Source organism: Orbicella faveolata, unplaced genomic scaffold (assembly GCF_042242905.1).
Source record: "Orbicella faveolata isolate gen_17 unplaced genomic scaffold, um_ofav_v1 contig_47, whole genome shotgun sequence".
Classification (NCBI taxonomy): domain Eukaryota; kingdom Metazoa; phylum Cnidaria; class Anthozoa; order Scleractinia; family Merulinidae; genus Orbicella; species Orbicella faveolata.
Window position 1 is genome coordinate 1853295 of NW_028301577.1, and position 23289 is coordinate 1876583.

Consider the following 23289-nt stretch of genomic DNA (forward strand, 5'->3'; position numbering starts at 1 on the left):
CTAATTGTAGAGAAAACCACGTGAATGGGGATTCCATCAGGGGCAAAGAAATTAAAACTGCAGTATAAAGTGGCTGCCAAGTTGCCCTTCAGGCGAATACAGTTGAAGCCCGACAGTGCAATTCACTCTGCAAGAATTTTTTTCTTCACTTCTTCTTTGCACGATTTTTTTTTTTCAGTCATGATCATCCTACCTTGCATGCATTTTTTTGTTTTTCCCCACTCCCCATTCACTTTTCTAATGGTCCGTCCCTTGTTAATTTAGCACTATCACACAGATAGTTAATGAGATCTTTTTGCGTCTTGGCTGTTTCGACAGCATCATACAGCCACTGTTTTCGTTCTCCACCATTAAGTTCCAAAATTAAAAACCCTCGTTACTTTAAAACCGCTTCATTCGGAGCGAGAAGCACTGTTTTTGGGTGGAGTTGTGACGGAGACGGAGACTTGGTCGTTACTTACAGGCAGCGAAAACTACAGGCCACATATAAACTACCTTACTGTAATCGTGTCACTGATACACAGGACCAGCCGTAGTTGGAATAGGGGCGCTTATTAATATCATCACGTTCAAGGGGTTGTAGGAGGGGGGGGGGGGGATTACTGGGAGGAGGGCACTGTGTGGCTTTCCATAAGCGAGCCCGGCAGCGGCTGACGGCGGTGCAGTTTGTATTTACTGACGGACAAACTCATCCAATTACTCGATTTCTTTACTGCATGCTCCTTTTTGCGGGTTTTTTTGCAACATGCGGTTTCTCTCAAAAAAAAAATAAACGTTTTTCATGCGCAAGTCATTGTGAACAGTATTTATGCACACTGAACAAAAAGCAGAATATCCCCATAAACCAGCCTAAATGTACATGCTTGTTAATTCTGAGCAAAACATATTATGCACCCTTGTTGAAAGTGAAAGCTTCTCAAGGGAACATAAAAGTACAAAATGTTGTTTAAATCCCTTAAAAGGTTTCATTACCCTTAATAACCTCATTCAAATTGAAAAAAACAATAACTTGCTGGTACCAGAAGCCTTGCTGATTTCTTGGATTGTTGTTCACCGTAAACTGAATAAATTATTCAAGGTCGGAACGGGTAAACAAAAAAACTCCACCGGACGCTTTAACCGACCTTTTTCAGCGAGTATACTTGCGTACAAAGCCTTCCAGAAAAAAACTTGAAGGATGAACAAGTGGAAATAGGATAAATATGGAAACTGAAAGCTATCGTTCTGTCACAAGCGGTCTTGAGAAGCTCGAATTTTTTACATGTCGCGTCAAATACATGGCATTAGCGAGTATATAGCAATGGCCGTACAAGAACGAATTCAGTCATTTCAAGCAAACAACTTAGAGATCCCGTTGTATTGGACTTTGCGGTGTTTTCAAAAAGCACTGGCAAATAATTGTTTGCTCGGTGATCATCGTAGGAGGTGTAAAATCGCTATTACTGAGAAGTGCGCAAGAATTGAGCAGACTCCGGACGCCGCGGAACACAATGAACTCTATGCTATTCCAGTTTATAGAGTCAAAGAATTTAGCGAGGAATGTCGGGAAAAAAGAAAACACACAACTGGAAAAGATGACAGAGGAAGATCCAGGTATACTACCCCTTAGAAAACTGATTATTGGCAAACAATTGCCTGAACCCCATACTCTCTTCTCCCCCGAGTGGACTACCTTAACCGGAACCCGTCAGGGGTGGAGAGGAATGGTCGAGTGACCATCTTAGGTCATCATAACTAAACAACATTATGACTCTCTGTTCCATTACCATTTTCTTTGAGAATAACAAATTAGCCTTTTAGATTTAAAGCACGCGTTTCACTGAGTTAATCGCAGTTTCTACTCGCCCGTAATTAGTTCTCTTTCTAAGTTGCAAAAATCCGGCTTATTTGGGGTTGACCATTACTGGTTTCCGCAGTAATAAACGGCAGAGTGTGGAAATTTTGTTCACTCGCAGCGCTGATTGCTTACAAAAAAGCCACGAGTATGTTCCTTTACCTATATATGGGGTGGTATCGCATACAAATGAGTGTCTCATGTTATTCTGCGCGCGCAGGTCAGTCGAGAAACGCGAGAAATGAAACAAACTCAACTCGATCTCATTGCAACCAGATGATTTCTGTGAGAAACGATTGTTCTCTAAGATAAGAAACGTTTGGAGCAGCCAATCAGAAGCCTTTTAAAAACCTGCGGGTGGTCCGATCATCCTTCTTTGTTGCCAAGGAAGAAAAACCGCTTAATTAATTGTTACTGATAAAAGGCTGCAGGGCATAATTGTTCAATGTTGATGATAGCTGTTTTCAACGTCTTGTATGGTGATTCACAGGCAGCCCAAAGGTACGCCATGAGGATAAATAATAATAATTATAGGATTTATAGAAGGACTTTGGTTGACCTAGTGGTTATAAGGGTTTGTTGGAGAATTCTAACGTAAGCTAAACAAAATATTAATATTGCCACAGTCCAGTCTACAGTTGAGTAGATCAATTTACTGTTTCCTTCGTAAGACACCTTAACATTTAACATAATCATTAACTTAAAGTGTCTGCCACACGTTTGGGCTGCCTGTGGTCGATAAGGCACGATAAGCATAGAGTGGCGCCACCATAGGACCGATTAAGAACTGTGCGGACTGAAAGAGAATGAGTCAAAGGACAAGGCGACATACAATAACAGAATTTCCTGCAAACTTGATGCCATTCAATATTCTGCCTTGTTCTCAGTTGTATTCAAGCTTGCGTGTATGATACCGCATCAGTCAGTTCATAGTTAGTCCCCTCAACTAAGTATGGTCAGTTGAAGGATTTATCCAGTCACATAATCCGTCATGACATTTGTTGTTTTTATTTAAACAAAGTACTAATATTTACTAGCAATGATAGGCTTTAGTGTTACTTAAATCGAACCTACCGGCCCCTCAAGGAGTGTTGACGCCCGCGTATACTGATATCTAGTTACAAAACTGGACGTCATCTTTTTACAAATAAATAAGCAATCAGAAATGCAGTCTAGAATCAGGTCAACATGATATGATCTTCAGTCGGTCCTTCCTCGTCAATCGAGGTTGTCAGATGCATAAACAAAAGTTAAACGCTTCATTAACAGTCAGTTAAAATTATAATTTTGTTTTTCGCAAGATAACACTGAAAATGACCCAAAGTTTTGAAACAGCACCGTGTCATGTCAACAGAATGCTGAGCCGGTGTTCGCAGCAAAATGTTGTTTCAGTCACTAACACCAAGCGTGTCTGAGTTTCGTGTGAATAACCAGCGAAGCGGGAAGTTTTTAAAGTCGCATTGAAATTACATTTGAGTACAAAGGAAAACAGTTTGATCTTTGCCGACCACATTATACATGTTTATTATATCCTTGGAGTATATCATTCTTATTCATTTAAATTTTCTCTTGAAAATAGTTCGATCCGTGATCAGCTCTGAGCGGAGAAATTTCTCGGCTTTGTCCATTGTATCCGTATATACGCGGAGAAAAAAATTATTTCATTTTTGTCGCTGAGCCGCAGACCAATTTACGGATTTGGAGGATTTCGCCAGAGTTCGCAATGTCATTATTTGATCCAAAGGCGCTGATTTATTCAAAACAACGGTAATTTGCCAGTTACTGAGTCTCCGTATTACAGTAATTGCCAGTCTCTTCTTTATAATGATTTCGAGGATTCTACTTTTTATGTCCGTGAAAGTTGTTGAATGAAGGGAATCTTGTTATCGGCGACGAAGAGGTTGTCGGCCTCCGACAGATGTTCACGGAGAAAACTGTAGGCAGAAGAAAAACAAACACAAAAACCAAATAAATGTAATGAGAACACGGGAAAAATTGCTCACGTTCTGACCAATAGGAATTTCACAAAAATCAAAAAATTTACGGACCTGCTGCACGAGACAATGTATTCTGCTAAGCCTCGCTCTGTGATTGGTCGACCGTTATTGAATATTCATGTTCAACTGAGTTTCGTCCGGAAGGCCAACATGGCTCCCTCGAAAGGTAAAAATCCGTAAAGAACTGCTGTATTTTGGCAGGGTCGAGGATTTTTCTGTGGAAGAATAGGCAGACTAACATTTGCATTGGTTTCTTGCTTTTCAGATGCCGAGGTGCGAAAAGAATTGCTGGAAAACCTCAAGAAAGAGGTAAAGTGAATATTTCTCTTCGCTCGAAAGATTAAAATGTCGAACGATCATGAGTTGATTTTTTTTAATCCCCTTGATTTTTTGCCCATGTACATTTTGATTTGTAGGGTTGCTTTAGTCTTTCAGGAGTTTATTTCATCGAGAAACTGTGTTTTTATGTTTCCTAGACGATAGTAGGCTGAGTTGAAAGTAGTGCAATGCTATAAAATGTTCATGTCGTTTCCCAGGTCAAACAGCTAATGGAAGAAGCTGTCACTCGCAAGTTTATCCATGCAGACAGCTCAAGTATAACCTCCCTTTGCGGTAAGAATTATTTCCCTTGTTTCTGATACTATTTTGCGCTTAGATTATAATTTTCCGATGATAAGTTAGGTTGCTTTGGAAGTCCTTTTCTGAATGTTATTTTGATTGGGTATATATTGTCAAACATTTCCATCGCTCGCGGTCTAGCTGCGAATGTTCGTGAAAAAACGGGCTTTGATAGCGGAAGCAAATTTTCCCTCCAAGAAAACGAATCGTTCTTCAATCGGAGGCTGTTGTAACGACTCGTATTTGCTGTGTTGGAATCTTGCTCGTTCATATTCAGAATTCAAGCTTGGTGTCTGAAGAATTTCCACGGAGGTGGGAATAGTACATTTAAAGCGCTGCCTAAACCCTGTGCAGTTTATTTTGTACACAAAAAGATCAAAACAAATAAACAAGCCTGGTGTTTTTAAAGGGCTTCCTTGCGGATTAATAGTAAAATACATACTTTAGTGGAAAAACAGTGTTGAAGTTGCATTCCTATGACTAATCCCTTTTTAAGCCAAAATCCCAGATTTTCACCTGAACTATAAGCTGACTGGAGATTCAATATTTTGTCAACCTGTATCGATCGTGAGGAGATTCACGCATCGATTCAACTTTTTCAAGTTAATTTTACTTTATGTCTTCAGTTTGAAATGGAAAAGGAATTCTTTGTTTCCAGATAAAAATACAATTTCCTAATAAAATTATTAGTATCGTGCGATTAATCATGCAGGGTCGATAATTATGCACAATCTTGTCGTTTCTCAATTTGGAAAAATTCTTCGCGAATACTGAATGCATTTTTTTTCGAACAGTTTATTGAGGCAGCTGAGATTAATGACTTGGAAAGAATCAATGCAAGATTTGAGTAGGAAATATAAATGTCTAATAATTTGTATTTTTAGACTACAGTATTTTAAATTATTATAACTTTGTAATTTAAGAAACTTATAGTTAGATATTTTGCCATCTTTTGTTGCCCTTTTTGGCATGCACACAAATATTAATTTTATTGCAACCATCATATATTATGTTTATAATGATTCTGAAAAAGTAGAAGTAATATAACAAGCCAGCTATTTGATAGCTGACAAATTATATTACTTCTACTTTTGCTATGATCACGTAACTGCCTTTCCCCTTAACGTTTTGCTTTTGTTTCTCAGTTGTTTGTTTTTTATTGTGTCCCAATAAACAGTATTTGTACAAGTCTTTTGCATGTCAGACATAGTATAATAATTTTAAAATTAGTTTTATCCAATTTAATTTTGAGTTCTGCAATAATATTATAGTACATTGTTTCCCGGAAAAGAGGAAACTAATACACTCTCTTTGGCTGTGATTTTGAAATCATTATTGTGGCTGAGATGGACGAAGCAGTAGCTCCAAAAAAATTTAAGCAACTGCCATCTACAAAAACACAGAATGGGAACACTGCTAACAACCAAAATAACAATTACTTTCTTTCCTAAATAAATCCACGTAAAATATCTTAATCTTGATCTTGAAGCTTAATTGTTATTTTTTGACAAAAAAGGCTTAAAGCAACCTGAAAATAATTTTTCGACAAATCCAAGTAAAAAAACACACCCAACAAGTAAGCATAATCAAGATTTTTTAATCATCCTTGTTGTCATCATTGTTTTACAGTATTTCCGTAAACATACAACTTTGTGCAGAGATGTCATCATTGTTGAATACAAATTGTCTTCAAAAATGTTACAAACTTTTGAAACTTAGTAATTGGTGGAATATTTAGCTCTTTAGGTGTATATGTATATAGGCTCTCAAAAATTGAAAAGGGTTAAATGTGAGCCCAAGGCATGGGATTTATTCTTTGTAAAATTTTGAGTAAACCCGTGTAGCACAAAGTCCTAAAAAAACTAGTCTACAGGCAATGCTGTAATGTCCAGAATGTGCACATGTACTAAGCCTGCCATCCTTCTCTTCCCATTCTGTCAAACGGACCAGCTATATTATTTTGCGTGCTAGTATTTATCATGCTTTGCCTTTTTTCAGGGGCGGTAGAGGCTGGAATTGCACATGGCTTGAAGAAAAGAGCTGCTGGTCTTCTTCCTCCTCAGGACACACAGTCTCTTCTGCTGAAACTCGCACGACTATCAGAGCCTGCTGCTGAACTGGTTAAGAAACTCTCAGGAGAAGATGAAAGAAGCAAAGATAGAAGCAGAAACTTGTCACCAGGTAATTATATCTGGGATGGATTTGGGGTGGGGGGGGGGGGGGTGGGGTGGGGATTAGGTGGCTAGCCATCCCCCAAAAGGAAACATCCTTTGGGAGAACAGTTTTTAAGGTATTAACTATTTTTATTATTTTTATTTTTTCAGGACCTGTTGAAAGCCCAATACTGAAGATGAAATTTAACTTCTCAGCTTTGAACAGCAGTAATAAAAAGCTTAATGGTTATAACATTACTGGACACTGTGGCAAGTTTCTATGGATCAGAATAGCTCTGTTAGAAAAGCTGCTTAGAAAGATTGTCGAGGATCTTCAAACTAATGCAAGGTTAGTAGAGTTCAACAGTTTAAGTAATGGTATTTCTCTTAAATTCCAGGGACCATACATAATATTTAGCTTTTTGTCAAACTTTCTGCTTGACAAACTGTATATCAGGAAGCAAACTTGGCTAGATTTTACTTGCGCTTTCAACAGTGACAATGTCCTGTTCGTGAACATATTTACAACATTGTTTGGAAGCTAATAGCTTATCATTTTGTTTTTCAATAGTTTTAAAATGCCATCAAAACCCCCCAGATCTCATCACAAGAGAGTGCAGCAAGATTAAATCATGCTTACACATAAAACAAAAGTCACTATCATGTTACCCACATGTTTACAACTGAGGTAAACATGTTCAAGCTTTTGCAAAAATATTAAGCAGCTGGATTATGTTATGGTTGCAAGCGACGAAAAACATGAGTATATTGCATTTGATTTTTCATCATCCTCCTAGATATAAAATGAAGCAAATAAACATAAAAAGAAGACTTCAATCTGACAATTATTTTGATTTCAACTCAGCAGACAAGTGAATCATCATTGTACTATCTATTGATTGCCAGCATAACATTCTGTCCTATCTTTAGAGTCTCTTGAGTTACAGGCCTAATAAATACTATGGAGACAAATATCTGAAGCTGAATTTATCCATCTGAGATGATCCATTATTCATATGAAAAGGATAGTAATGTAGGCCATAACTCATTGTGGCATCAAAGTTATACGTTAAGGTGAATTATCTGTGTCAGGCTGCAGACATGTTATCGATCTGAGCAGCAGGCTAAAAAAGTGTCTCAGTTGGATAATTTGTCCCTGATATAAATTCAGCCACTGTTTTAGCATACGTGTTCTTTCACATTAGAAATATGTTTGTTGATTTATGGTAATTCATATCTTGAACATGATCTACATGTTGATCAGAGAATGACTGACAAGTAGCCAAAATGTCATTCCCTGTTATTGTTTCCATCATCTGTGCAATGACAGATACAAAGATGAAAACCATGGCAATGACAAAGTGGTAGGATTACTAAGGTGGGAAAAAAACATGAAATGTACCACCAGGAACTAGAAACACTTATCACAGTGTTTGTTTCATCGGACATGTGTAGTTTTAAAAAACACAAAACCACTGACAGGATACGTGTATACCTGTAGCACACATACTTTGCTACCTCATTGCACTCCTGCACAACCACAGTATGGAACTATAACACATCATATCAGCAAATGTAATTAAGGTATACTGGGCCAATTTATAATGTTGCACAACAGTTTTTGGAACACAATATTATAAAAGAAACTTTACTACGTGATTATTTAATTTTGTCACAGCCAATTTTATGAACCTGAAGCACTCTTAAGTGATCCAGCAGATGGCCGAATATTTATTGAACTTTTAGGTAAGTAGATCTACATCCTTTAGGCTTGGCTCATGTGTTGTAAACCTGCAGATAAATAACATTTTATGACAGTGCTGTATACACCTGTAGTTGTGTGGTTGTTTTGATACACTGACAATATTAGGTACATGTGAGTACAGATACAAGTACCTCGGCTAAAACCATTTGAAACAAAGAAAATCTTCACATTTATTATTAGCCTAAGAAATATGCAAAACTGCATAATTTGCAATTTGCCATGGTCTGTCAAACCAGAACAATGTAAGGCAAATACTAAACAGCCTGTTGTAAAATAAATGCACTGGTGATGAAAACTGAAGGTGTTAGTTAATGCTATCTTTTGACGAATTTACAAGTAGAATCTCAACACACTTTGCCCATGTTAATTCCTGCGTGCGTGCTTTATATTGTTGATAATCCCAACTTGTGCTCTCCAAGAATAGTGGCCCCAAATACAGCTTGGCATTTTTATGAAAAAGAGTAGAAATAACACATTAGTGATCAATAATGATTTCTTAAAACATAAGTAAGCGAATATTGAAGTTAATAGCCAACGTTTCGGCGTCATTGTGACACCATTCTCAAGGAAAAGTGAATAAATTAATGCAAAGATTTCATTTCTATACTTTACAGTCTCTACAAATTAGCATAATAACAAAGGGTCACAAGTTCTTCAAGTGAATACTTTTGAGTGAATCGAGTCCGTTTGCACATCGAGAGATGGTTTAAGTTTTCTTTTAAAAAGCATCTCCTTAATTAGGCAATCAAATTTGTTTGAGCATTTTGTACATTTTACACATGAGTGAACATAATTCGAAAGTACCGTTAGTACCTACTTGTCTTTCAGAACAATTTCACATGCTTAATAAATGCTCGAACATATGATTGCCTGATAATTAAGGAGATGCTCTAAACGTGCAAACGGGCTTGATTCGCTCAAAAGTATTCACTTGAAGAACTTGTGATCCTTTGTTATTATGCTAATTTGTAGAGACTGTAAAGTATATAGAAATCTAATCTTTGCATTAATTTATTCACTTTGCCTTGAGAATGGTGTCACGATGACGCCGAAACGTAGGCTATTAACTTTAATAACAGATTCATTGGGAAAATACAGAACATTAGCTGTACCAAAATTATCACTATATGCTTGCCACCTTACATATGATTCTTTGTAAACATTGGCAAGTAATTGGGGTTCCATATTTTCACGAGTTTGCAATAGATTTTTACAAAACTTTGCATTATTTACTACATTTGGCATGATGAAGTGATTTGTGGAGTTGTTGTGTTGTTTATATGAAAGATACAAAAAAATTGTCACAAATGTTGTGTGATACCGGTCCATTGAAAGGTAACATTCAAACTTCACTGGGGTGCTATTAACTGCTTATTTTTATGCTGAAAATCTGTTTTCAGTAACTGAACTGGAGTGATGATGTGTTAGTTTTTGAACTTTGAGTGAATTTTTTGCTATTTTTCTTCTTCATTCCTTTGCTTTTGTTGTACAAGTCCTTTCAATTAAATGTTTTTAATCAAACTCTAGGTAGTTGAGATAATTGCTTTTGAGTTGCATAAGGCCTATTATTTCTGATATTTTGCTGATAGAAAGATTACCAAATGTGCTACTTTCAGTAATTTTTTATCCAACAGAACCTTCCTAAACTGGCAAAAAAATTGGAGTTTTCCATGTGTGGTCAGACACAGGTATAAATTGGCTGGTAACTGAGATTCAGTGAACCAATCAGAATTTAAGCTAGAAATGTATTATTGAGGTCTAGAACATCAGTAATAAATTGTATTATTTAAAACATTTTTCATTTTTTTATTAGGATGGATGAACCAAAATATGGTATAATGTTTTGTTGTGACCGTCTGAAAGGCATATGAAATAAAGGAATTGATATTTGGAATGAGTTAGTAACAAATTCAATTATTGCAGAGACAGATAACAACATGTATAAAACATGTTTTTGTACCAGTCCTTTGAAACTATTCATGCATTGTTTTGTGCGATAAAAGCATTTGGGGATTGAAGCCTTTAAAATGAATTGTGATAAATAGAACTTTTAATTTGGAGATCAATTTTATAAATTGGAATGAAGATTCTGCAGTAGTTTTATCTTATATTGTAAGTTGTAATATTTGTATAGTATTAAAGAAAAGTCTTGTTAAAGGTGGAACAAGTGATTTTTACTTTACGAAATACATGGTTTATGCCGTTATGTATAAATTATGCACAGTATGTTATTTAGTAACTCCACCTGTACTACAATTAACATATTGATCAATTTAAAATTCTTTTTAAGGTTACAGTATACCTTCAGATCGGCAATTTCCTTCAAATTTGGATTTTTGGTTCAAACTAATGGTCGAAGAGTAATCTCTAATTTCTGAAAACAAAATTGAAAAAAACCTAATATTGGCGGAGAAATGGATGTTTTACGTTATGGCCGGAAGTAAAAGTTCCCTCTTGATTGACAGCCCTATAACGTGTCTGCAATCAACCGAGACTACTTTCGCGGGAATATTACCGATATTGATACCACGAATTGGCTGGCTACTCAGTTAATCAGCATTGTTAATCCAAGCATTTTTCGTGTTAGATGTAATTCTATTAAGTTATAAGTAAACATGGACCACGGGAAAGTCTGTTTACCAGTTCGAAAGAGCGAAGAATGAATAAAAATACATCAATGAGTGAAGAAGCGAAAGTTGGCCTAGCGGATGAAGCTACGGACGTATCAAGCGGGCAAAAAGATCGAGTCAAGAGAAGAGAAAGGTTGTGTAAAATTTGGGAACTCGACAGCGATAACAGCGATGTTTACAGTGACTCTTTTGTTGAGTTCGATACCGATGAATCATCCAACTCATTGAGATCCATTGTAATATTATCCATGCACATTTGCTCTGCCGCGCTTTCTCTTGTTTGTTCTCGTCGCCCAGCTACTCTAACGTTTGTATCCTTTTTCGTCTTCCCCATTTTGCCAAACCAGCTTCAAGAAAAACCCAGCTGCAGAAAAATTATCTCTCCGCCTTGAGCGCATTGCGAAACACAAGGTTTTTTTTGCAGATTCACGCGTAAATTTCACCGCGAGTTAATGGTAGTAAATTTTCCAAGCGCTGATTGGCTCAGTGATCTGAGAACCCAGTTGAAGGCATTTGTGGGTGGAGTTTGTTTGCAAAGTAAGATATTTTTCTTAGCGCTGTTTTCTCGGATAAATTTTTTCACTTGAAGCAGACACTTTAAAGAGTTACAACTCAAACGGAATTTGTTTGTTTGCCCTCAAATTTGGACAGTAGCTAGATTAACATATAAAAAAGAAAAACGTGTCTGCGAATTGTTTATTTCGAAATATTTTTTCTCCAAGAGCGATTTTTGTACGATCACTTCACATTTTTTTAATCCTATTTCGAAAATGTTCTGTAACTTTTTACTACAATTGAATATGGAAAAACGCAGACACGCTTTTTTAGTGCTTTTTGTCCTGAAACCGAGGGAAAAAATAAATTGGCGAAAAACAAAATTCGCTTTGACTTGTAGCTTCCAAAAGGTGATTAGGACGCTTGCATTTGGTGACCGTGAAAAAATTGGCAATTCATTTTATTTCAAAATTTTTGGTATGGTTTGATAGCCAGCTCTATAAGCTTTAATTTGATATAGGGGCTAAGGTATCTACAGCTTAAACCGGACGCGCTACATCGCTTGGACACGAGACACCCCTGAAGGTATACGGTAACCTTAAGTGCTTCTTTTGAGTTGTGCATAATTTATTTAAACTGTGAATTTCAAACAATGTTTTTGATAAATGTAGACTAAACAAAAGTGGTAACCTGATAAGCTGCTCTCTGACAGATTAATTCACTTGCCTATATGTACATATATTAAAAAATGCTTGGTGATTTATCTCAGGTAATTTTACTAGAAACTGTGTATAATATATTGTTTTTAATTTTGCTCGAGTACTACTTGTATTTTTTGAAATGTTAATTTTCAAGGAGTTTTGCATGCCTTTTATGCATGGTGTATTATGCTAATAAAAGTAAGTTGTGCTTTGTGTACATTAATTTAATTTTAGTCTCTGAGTATCGATGAGTATGTAGGCCAAGTTCAATGGCTTGCTCTGCTTATTGTTTGGTTAACCAAATAGCATCTGTCTTATTTATATTTTTCAAATAATTTTTACATTTCTGTTTTATCTAGATGGTCCATGTGCATTGGATTTCTCAAAGATGAAAACTCCTGATAGTTACTGGTCTGATCCAACGGCAGATGAACTTGTTCAAAGACATAGAATACACAGTGGATTGTTTCAGCAGACCCCTGCGACAACAACATCTCAACGGCCACAGCTTGGAGCCACAAAATCTTCTCATGATGAAAACTTAGCTGTGGCACCATTGTTGGCCAGAGAACACATAGAGTCACTGCATCAGAACTCACATGCAGCTCTTCTGTATGGAAAGAACAATGTGTATCTTGAACCAGTAAGTAAATTTATATGCACTTTATATGTAATATTTTTGTCTGCTTTTGACAGTCAATGTGTAACAACGGGTCAACATAGTTTACTGAGCTGCAATATAGCTAATCTGACTGTGTCACAGTGAGGAAAATCAACTTATTGTAAAATGGCTTTTATTTAAAAATAAGACTAAATTCCATCCTTTGCTTAATCCATAACCAAAAATTAAAACAAACCAAATGGAAAAAAAGAATTGAGATGATAGTAAAGTTGTTTACTATTGCTAAAGAAGCCTTCTCTTTTGTGTCCACTCCATGGTGGAAATGGTAGCCTTTGTCTGAAAATGTAGGGTTATATAATGTGTGAATAATTTCACTGAAAAGCTTGCTGTGTACTTGTGTATGTTGGTGTTTGGTGTTTAAAATTAAGAAACAGTGCTGAAGAAAGGAGGAATAAACTGCCTTGTTACTATAAACTGGCCTCTTTCTTGTGGCTGGAACAAAGTTCTGCCAGTCATTTGAGTATCCATGACCAGCCTGATAGAATCATCGGACTCTGATGGCGTTTAAAATTTATTTAGAAAACAGCCCAGAGAAAATACACGCGTTGATTGGTTAAGAATTATGTTTCTATTAAACAATTAGATTATGAGCTCAAGATTTCTATTGCGTGACAGTTATGTGAGGGCACAGCCGAAGTCATCTACCACTCATACATGTAAAAATCAAGAGCAAATAATCTAATTGTTTTAGTATAATTCTACTTGTTGACACTCTGAAAACACAAAGAAGCGGTCCCTAGCACACGCTGCTTCACTAGAGTTCACTATCTATCACAGAATAGATAGGATAGTGAGTAGCATAGCCAATCAGAGAATGGCATTCGTGATAGAATGCATAGATTTATACTACAACTTGATAGAAACACAGAACAAGCACAAGTTGTTGACGTAATGATGGCACGTGCAAAGGCAATATACATTTTGATGATCAAAGTAAACAGTGAAAGTTTTGGAGAACTTGAAAAAGCTGTGGAAACACTCGCCTGTGGCTTGTGTTCCCACAGCATTTCTCATTCTCCCAAACTTCCACTCGTGTTTCTATTACTTGATAGTGGTCAATTTTTTGTATCCATGGGAAGTTTTTTAAGTGTACATTGAAATTCCTTTCCACAGCATGATGAGGACCCTATTGCAGGATACCTATCACTGCATAAGAGCAATGAAAGTATGCTCCTCAAGTGGACACCCAACAAGTTGATGAGTGGCTCATGTGAACGAGAAAAAAGCCAATTTTGGGATTATGCTCTCACAGTCAACTTACATGACGTTGTCTATATTCACTGTCATCAGCATGGTAAGCTCTTAAAATTGATAACATTATATTTATAATTTTATCAGACACAAGCTACTGCTAGTGCTTGAATTGCATGTCTGTTCAAATTTCAACTGATGATGCAATATTACTATGATTATCGGTTGAGTAAGTTGCGACGAAGGTTTGGTCACCGGGTTTTAACATGAAAATCATGTTGGCATCACAAGCAACTGGCTTCATTACCAGTGGCAACTTGTCAGCCTTTGACGTCATTGGCAGCAAAGTGTGCAAAAATGTAGGTGACGTGATAGGCGAGGCACAGCTGTTGATATTGTTACCAATGGAAATGAGGTAAGTTGTGCGTGATAACACGGTAATTTTAAGGCTAAAACTTTGTGGCCAAACTTCCGTCATGCCTTTCTCAACTGATAATCGTAGTATAATTATAACCTCAGGTAATCAGAAAATGGTTGACTAGTATTGCTAAATATGCATAGAATGAACACTGTATTTAAAGAAATTTTGTGCTTGACTGTTGGCAGTATAACAAGCATGATATCCATGTATAGTGTATAATTTAAGGGGGGATGGTGAAAGGTTGTAGGAAGGGAAGCAGGACAAGAGTGGGAGTAGTGGTACATGTTACTGTTCACAAGTTTGAGTGGCTTTGGTGTGTTATTTGTTCACTAAATTTTGTTGTGAATTTCAGGTTTATATGGAGTGGTTATTCTGATTGGACAAGATGGAGTTCAGCGTCCACCAATCCGCTTCCCAACAACAGGGTCTTTATTGTCATTCTTAAACTGCCTTGAGAATGGTCTCCACCCCCATGGTGAATTGGACCCTCCTTTGTTTAACCCACGTTCTAAAGGGCTTACCCTGCCACGCCTCAAGAGACCAGCTTCGGGTGATAACTTACCCCTGATGCCATTTTCAAAAGGGGATAATGCAAATCAAGACTATGTGTTTAGATTGGTTTCTGGAACAAAGCCAGAGGATGTGGGTATGTGCGTTTGGACATTTAGTAAAATTGTTTTGTTTCAATAGCTCTGACTGTCATTAACAAAAGATATTGTACGCTGCTTGTATAGTAAATCTGTTTTAAGTGTCTAGTACAGGTACATTTCTTGGAATAAATTTGCAGTAACCATTTGCTACAACAGGCCATGAGGGTACTGTGATTAGAATTTATTACATGTATATGGCTAGCTCCTGCGCTGTGATAGGCTACCTGAGCAGGCAAGAGGGCGCTATCTTGCCTGCTGGGAATTACTTGCTGTGTCCCACACTTTTGCTGATCTTCTGACCAGTCCCTGACATGGTTATGTTTTTTTATCTGTTTTGTTCTATTGATGTAACATTGTTCTTTTGTTTTGTATTCCAAGTATCCAAGGAAATGGATCGGTGGTCTTCTCAAAAGTCTTTCAAGAGGCAGGGTGGGTTGCCATGGAGACGACAGGACTTAAGTTCACGTCTACAATCCAGCTTCAAACGAAACCAGAAACAATCTTCACCTCACACAATGTGAGTTCTGTAACAGTTCTGTTGACAGATGAATCCTCTTCAAGTTGATCCGGCAACCTCTTTTTATCCATCATCATAGGTTGTCACGTTTTCTTCACCGTTCTTCTGTTTGTCACACCATATCCTTTGTTACCCTGTAATGTACATGTACGGTAATGAAGTTGTTCACGAGAAGTGTTTGTTTCCACGGGAGTGAAATACTAGAATGAAGTCTGCACATTGACATAATTCATTTAATATCGTTCTCTAAGTTACTGTTGTTGTTGGATTTTTCAGGGAGTGCCTGAGTAGTGCATGTGAAACCATGAGAAGACAAATTACTCTACGAGCCTTTAATGGATGTATGTAAACAATGAGATTTATTCTTTACGAGAATCGTTAATTGCTGAGCTACCTTTTTTGGTCACACAATGATTAAACCCTTTGTTAGGATTAATGAGTTCATTTGTTTATCGGGCAGCTAATTTATTTGCTGTTAATGATTCGAAGTAGTACCCTCCTTCCAGTAAGTACCCTCTTTCTTCACTCAGTTAGAGCTACGTGGCAGTCACCCTTCTTGTAGGCTTTTTGCATTGGGCGGGGGAAGAATAAATCTACGGAGGGTCTTTTGCCCCTCGTTTACCCTACTCCAAGCAGATTGCGACAATTTGATCTAAAATGATGAATCCATGATCAGGATTTGAAGTATTTGTGTGTTTACAGAGAGTACACTTTGTTACTAGGGCTGTCATACGTGCGTCACCTTAAGACAGTGAGAACACACTTGTTATGGCTAGTTCATCACAGCAAAATCAGTTCAGAAGAGAACGGACTCGATTATACACAGGGCCTCACAGAGGAAGTGTGGAGAAACATGTACAACAAAGGACAGGTAGGTTAGAAAACAGCAATCAAGCTTTTTGTTAGCTAACCCTCGTGACTACTTGGGAAGTTGTTGCTGTTTTTTTAGCTCTATACAATGTATAAATGTATCTGTAATTATCTCGTACCATAATTCAACTCTTAACTAACTGATTGGTTTCCAGATTAAAGATGAAGATACTGTGAAGAAGTATGTTTACTTTGGAGGAATAGAACACTCCATAAGAAGTGAGGTACGATCTACCAGACTTCTGCCTGTAACGGATTATTGTTCATTGGTTAATAATGTGCGTAAGAAATGTTGATTGAATTTCTACCTTGTGTTTAGGTGTGGCCATATTTACTTGGACACTACAAGTTTGGAAGTACGCCGGGAGATCGACAAGCTACCGACAAAGCTGCCAATGAGGAGTTTCGCTCTATCATGGAAGAGTGGAAAGACGTGGAGAGCGTCATCCGACAACAGGAGAAGGACCGTGAAATGGACGGTATTTCAATGGACAGCACTGGAAGTAGGGATGAGGTTTATGAACAGTTAGAAATGATCAGTAACGGGCTGGAAAAATCCGAAAATTTACACCATCAGAGAGTCAGTATTGAGGAACCTGAGATTGAAGGACTCGATGACGATGGAAAGGCTAGACTCATGAATGGACAGCTTATTATTCCCAACAAAAATGGCGACGAGGCCGAGAGTGGGTGTTGTAGTGATTGCGGGGAGGAAAACGGCAAGTGGATTACAATGGCAAGAACGTGCCAGCGGTGTAGTAAGAGATTTAATTCTTCTGTGGAACTGAATGGAAATGGGACAGGTGACTTGCCAAACGGGCACGATTCCACACACACCGAGGAGAGTAGTGAACAGGAATCACAACGGACAGGTCACGAGAGAGACGACACTGAGGTACCAGTCCTTTGTAAACAGTGCAGCCAGGGAAGCACTGGGTCTAGAGCCTCGTGCCAGTACTCGGTGAGTTCCACGGTAGAGTCTGAGTGTTATGTCAATGAAGTAGGCTCGGTTACTACTTCATATTTTCCAGAAACATTTCCATCGCCTTAGCCGAATTTGAATGAGCAACGTAAAATTTCTGGCTTGGTTTATCAAGTAAAATATAGCATTAAGTTGATCAAAGTAATCATGGCGGGGGTCACTGACTTAACTGTTCAAGGGCTTTCAGCTCTACAGCCTTCAGTGCATGGTGGAAGGTCTAATGATTAACTTTACTATTCATTTTATTTTAGGAATTTACAGGTCTAAAACTATAACTATGAGTATAGTCCTTGGATTTTTTTTTCATCTGATTATTTCCAAATTGAACAACATGTATTTCTTTTAAACATACAATCGCTTGTGTCATAAAAAAAAAATGATTATCAATTTATGCTCGTCCAATTAATCGTTGAATAAGTGTATATGTTTTTTTTTGTAGACTGAACTCCTTGACGACTTCGATTTAAATCTTCATCGAATCGAGAAAGACGTGCTAAGATGTGATCGTAACTATCCATACTTCACACACGAGAACCTCAATAAACTACGAAACGTCATTAGTAGGTAATGAGGAGGTCAGCTTCACAATGAAAGTGCTCTCATATTATCGTGTTGCTTCGTGCTTTATCTCGCAGTTAGGCGTTCTTTCGCGAAAAAAAGAACGTCTGATCGTTGATTAAATATAGTTTGATTATGCTGTTTTTGTTCTGACAGTTACGTGTGGAAGACGCTGGATGTGGGTTATGTTCAGGGCATGTGTGACCTTGTGGCTCCTCTGCTTGTTATCTTTGATAGTGGTAAGTTATTTAACAGTGGAATATGCTGAGATGAAGTAACGACAAATAATGCGGATATGTATAACTTAAGTGTGACGTGTAATTGAGGTAAACAAGTTCCCCTTTTATTTCCGCAAACCTTCGTGAAAACATGTTGAAATTTCAAGATGTGTTAACATGTGGAAATTTGTAGCTAATTCTCGCAGACAAGGTTCCACCCACAAAGACGCCTGTTCGAGTTTATGAGCGTTTTTCCATTTTCTTTGCAGAGGCGGTAACCTACAGCTGTTTCGTGGATCTCATGCAAAGAATGAACAACAACTTCCCGCATGGCGGAGCAATGGACACGCACTTTGCAAACATGCGATCATTAATTCAAGTACGTTTAATTGTGGTTACAGTATAACGAAGGGCTAAAAGACCGGCAGAATGTGTTCACCGGTGATAACGGGGGTTCGTTACGTGTTACAGTTAATTACTTTAGCGGGGATGAAGAATATCGTTCGGTATACCCCCCGGGGGACTTCCACTCCCAGATTAGGTTCCTTAAGGAGTTTAATTGAAATTTTCCGACGAGTATCCCCGACCTTTTCATATGGGAGTCCCCTCTTACCCCGCCGGGGGTATGCCGTGGACAACGATATAAAGGATTTCGTTATCTCCAGTTCCACTATATTTCAACTCTTGACTTCTGTTCAATGAGGCAGAATGGAGTACAGTTTAGGGTTTATGCTTTGAAGTACCTGGCGGGGGTGACATCGGTTAGTCAAAGTTTGGTCTACGTGTATTTAAACATTGTTCTGTTTGATCCCTCACAGATTCTTGACCCAGAAATGTTTGAGCATCTTCAGCAGAATGGTGACCTGACGCATTTTTACTTCTGCTACAGATGGTTTCTGCTTGACTTCAAGAGAGGTACGTGTTGATTGATTCACCGCACCTAACTCTAAAGCCGACTGTATTGTGTAAAAAAAGAAATACTGAAAGCTTACTGGGTCAGAATGACTGGAGTTGCCATTCATTTTGTATGATTTCATGATTGGCAACATGCAGTAATTCGGTTTATTTCTCAGGATTAATAGATGAATCGAACTAGTGGACACGTCATGTTAATTTTGCCATATCGCCTGCGTTTTTGAGCATTTAGAAGGTGACGTGCCCATAGGTATTTTCTTGATAAATGAAAAAAAGGTAAACCAGTTTAACGAGCATTATTTGAGGACACTGTGAGCAAACAAGCAAAGAAACTAACAAAACAAACAGGCAAGCAAACTCACAAACAAATGTTCACTCACAAATGTCATGACAAGAGCAGCTTTGTTAGCGTTTGTTACCGATATCGTAATTGTTCATACGTTGTTTCTGTTGAATGCTTGTCTTTGCAGAGCTTCTCTATGACGACGTGTTTGTGGTATGGGAGTCTATCTGGGCAGCGAGGCACTGTACTTCGGAACACTTCGTACTGTTTATCGCTCTCGCACTGCTTCAGTTTTACAGGTAAAACATATGTTGTTTTGACGTCCATTAATTCTTGGTTTTCAGGTGACGCTATTACCGCCATCAGTATTGGATGACATCCAATAAAATCTCTACCTGGCTTCCAGTGTTTGTGCCATCCAACGTGGCCACCTGGACTTTGTCATTTGAATCTCTCGGGATTGGTTGCAATTCATCTATTGATTGAATTAGGAAGAAAGTGTTTTTCTGGTGCCTGTAGTCTCCGCGAACTCCACGTGATGGTTTTCCCTTTGCCTCTTTATCTATATACTTTGATAGCATATTCCTCTTGTCTTTCAGAGATATCATTTTGGATAACAAGATGGATTTCACCGACATCATCAAGTTTTTCAATGGTAAGATCAGAGATATAAACATCTGTGTTACTTCTTTTACCATAACACTGATCAGGCTGATTGGAATCTAATGTCTCCTTGATGGAGAAGTGTAAAGATGATAATGAATGTTATGAGAAGAAAGACGCTGATCAGAGAGATTTAAGGAAATTGTTTTGAAATATCAAATTGACTGGACAGAATGAGAAGAATTTTCATGGTGGGTTCATACATGATCAGATTCTCTAGACTAGCACTATAAGAAATGTATAGAGCTCAATAGGGAGACTTCTTACCTTGATTATACTTTATAACTTTGTTTTGAATTTCAGAAATGGCGGAGCGTCATGATGCGAAGGCGGCGCTAAAGGTGGCGCGAGGCCTGGTGGCGAAAGTCCAAGAACTTATCAAGAATCAGTAAAATACTGCATAAATTAACCGCCAGTAAATTAATTATCAGGGCCTCAGCTATAATATGTCGCCTTGATTACTCCAAGTAATTATTTAACAAGCTTAGAGCTCTAAGTTATTGAGAATTTCCCTAGAGGAAGAACGACTTCTAACTAGGACAAAACTATGGCAGAAAATATACAAGATAACTATTCATCCCTGTACATAGAAACAAATAAACAAACAAACAAAAAAAGAAAAAAGCATAAAGTATTGAGTTATGTGAATATATTATTTGTGAGTTAAGGGCTCGCCAGTGGATAGCTCGCTTTATACTGTATTGGTTGAAGTATTTGAAACGTTTAAGTGTGAAGTGGGAGCTGCTGTTATCATGTCAGTGTAACGAGGAAAACAATTCTTTAAACTGCTCTAAAGTTTTATCCTATAGCACCATGGAGAAACCCGTGTCAAGTTTAATATTTAAGCCACAAAAGGGTAAATATTTCTTATATTTTTTTGTGGGTGTGGCTTTCGGTGACCAGCTCTAAAAGAAATTTGTAGTATACTTTACTTAGCACTAATAGGCTTCATGCATCGAAAGCCCAAGTATCTGACTCTTATTTAAGCTGAGGCTTTTTACTTGATTCCTTTCACATTTGTCATTCACTCCTGGAGAACCAGGTCAATAACTTGGCTAAAATAGCATTTTCTAACTGGTTTGAACCTACCTCACGACAATATAGCCTGCGCGCCAATTATTTTGCGCGGAAAGGTGACGAACGTCTCCGCGTTTGCGCGTGAAGTAGCTAAAATACTGGTACCGGAAGCCACAACACTTTAAATGCAAACAGATTATTTGTTGTGAACTAAATCACACTTGATAAATTAATCCTTCAATGCTTGTTCCTTGCTAGATGGGGACGAGCTGGTACTCGTGAATGAGGAACTCTAGTCAGATTGGAGAGAAGAGAGACGAGAGAAGAGAGAACAGTACTTGTTAAACTGAATTATATTAATGAAACTTAATGACTTAGGTTTTGCGCGGATGCGAACGTGTGACTGAGCTGAAAAATTAGGTGCCACTAATTTGAACAATTATTAACAATTATCAATTATAACCCTTTGATTTTGTTTATGATTAGAAATTTCTTATATGACTCGATCTGATTGCGTTTATATGATTAAAACTTTCGTAGCTGAATGGAGCTGAATGGACCTCTGTTTAACGAGCTAAAACTAGCTAGACTAGTTAATTTTTACGACGGTGAGCGACGATATGTGCTTACTACCAAATCAATAGATTTCATTATTTATTAAGAGATACTTATAGATACTTAGATACTACTGAACTGTTCAGATTGTTTTTGTAATGGTAAACGTCCTGTATTTCCAAAACCGACAAACCAAAACTGTTGGCAGTCTGGCTTTTTTCTGTACAGCAACGCAGTTATGACCTCCACGCTGACAGTCCAAGTTTTTTTTCTTAAATTCATGTACACTTTTATAGCACGTTCTTCATGTTTAGTTTTTCTTATCTCTGAGTTAAATCTGTTTGTTTTTCTTTTAAAAACCAAGTAGGGAGCGATTTACACGCGTGTCATTTAGGTATTGGTCAGTTATTGGTCACATGACTGCGTTCTGTTCATGGTTGAGTTAAACTGTAGTCCTGAGTAGAGCTGAACGGACAAACGAGAATGATGTAAATTAAATATCAATAAAAACAGTCAAACGTTGCTAACGGGCGGGTAATGAAGACTTATATACAATCCGTTTACACCAGTTGTACTTAATATATACAGACTTGTGTTTCGTGATACGAGATTAAAAGGAGAAGAACAAACTCACCCTACAGTCACCATTCCTTTCAACCCTTCCTCGTTCCTATTATCATACATTAGCTGCGCATGACCTTTTTGTTTTTAAAAACGCAGGAAGAATTTGCACTCGTCCTTTATTGGAAGGATCCTCTGTGACCGGAACAACAACGAAGCCTCATTAGTGCTGGGCGAGGTGTAAGGTTCATTCAAGAGAGGAAAAATATTTAGAGCACGACAGCGGCGCATTCCGGGCGCTTTGAAGAAGCGCGAAGCAAGAGCGACTGGTAACGAGGGTCGTGCGAAGTACAAGGGAACATTTTCGCCTTCCCGATCTCCTTTGCGCGGCACTAATCTATATTGATTTACAGAAGCAACGAACGGAAACACGGTTTTAAGCTAATCCTTTTTTTCTCGTGTTTGACAATCAACGGGGTCTTGGACCCTGCATGATCTAGGATTGTCAAATAATTGGTTTTGAAGTTTTTTATTTGTTGTGTCTGTGGTTCCCCGTGTTCTCCTCATGAAGTACATCGGGCACTGGGCACTGGGCACTGTATGGGATGATTACCACCTTCAAATGATTGAAAGGCGCCTCCCTAGCCTGAAATGTCAGTCATCTCCCACCCCAAGCTGACTGACATTTCAGGCTGAGACTTTCCCCCTCAGTCAACAAACAAAACAGACCCACTGACATCAATGTTCCCACAACCTCTCTTCAGCTTCAGTAATTCAGACGGGGTTCCTGGTGTTATATAATATTAAGTGTGACAATGAACTGCTCAGAAAAAAAACAACAACAACCAACCAAACCCACATATTTGCAACCCACAAAACTAGACATAGAGTGATTCTGGACAAAAAAAGGAAAATGACTGGTAAATTGTTTTATCCTCGGAAACAGTGACCAGCTCATAAATACTTAGTAACCAAATGTTAATGAGTTCCCTGTCAGAATCAAAGACGTGCAG

General features: G+C 37.9%; 1 protein-coding gene across 3 annotated transcripts; it reads left to right on the forward strand.

Annotated features, from left to right (window-relative positions):
• Window positions 1-1080: 1080 nt before the first annotated feature.
• Window positions 1081-22348, forward strand: LOC110056870 (small G protein signaling modulator 1-like). 3 transcript variants are annotated; one of them, XM_089279650.1, is made up of 21 exons: window positions 1081-1593; window positions 4097-4140; window positions 4368-4443; window positions 6448-6630; window positions 6774-6951; window positions 8281-8348; window positions 12553-12836; window positions 13989-14169; window positions 14840-15133; window positions 15516-15654; window positions 15931-15995; window positions 16377-16525; window positions 16680-16748; window positions 16844-17485; window positions 17946-18070; window positions 18221-18303; window positions 18552-18661; window positions 19101-19197; window positions 19668-19779; window positions 20080-20135; window positions 20447-22348. In XM_089279650.1, exons 1-21 carry the CDS (start codon window positions 1491-1493, stop codon window positions 20533-20535), a joined length of 3147 nt encoding a protein of 1048 aa, XP_089135776.1. In that variant the 5' UTR covers window positions 1081-1490; the 3' UTR covers window positions 20536-22348. The 3 variants fall into 3 exon arrangements, with proteins under 3 accessions (XP_089135776.1, XP_020619083.2, XP_089135775.1); XM_020763424.2 differs by lacking the exon at window positions 1081-1593 and adding an exon at window positions 3929-3997; XM_089279649.1 differs by lacking the exons at window positions 1081-1593; window positions 4097-4140; window positions 4368-4443; window positions 6448-6630; window positions 6774-6951 and adding an exon at window positions 7163-8186.
• The last annotated feature ends 941 nt before the right edge of the window (window positions 22349-23289 follow it).

Excerpts from the sequence above, each read along its gene's own strand:
- LOC110056870 (XM_089279650.1), top strand. The coding sequence starts at position 1,491 with ATGAACTCTATGCTATTCCAGTTTATAGAGTCAAAGAATTTAGCGAGG. Across the intron at positions 12,837-13,988 it reads ACAATGTGTATCTTGAACCA|CATGATGAGGACCCTATTGC; the intron begins GTAAGTAAATTT and ends TCCTTTCCACAG. Across the intron at positions 18,071-18,220 it reads CTACGAAACGTCATTAGTAG|TTACGTGTGGAAGACGCTGG; the intron begins GTAATGAGGAGG and ends TTGTTCTGACAG.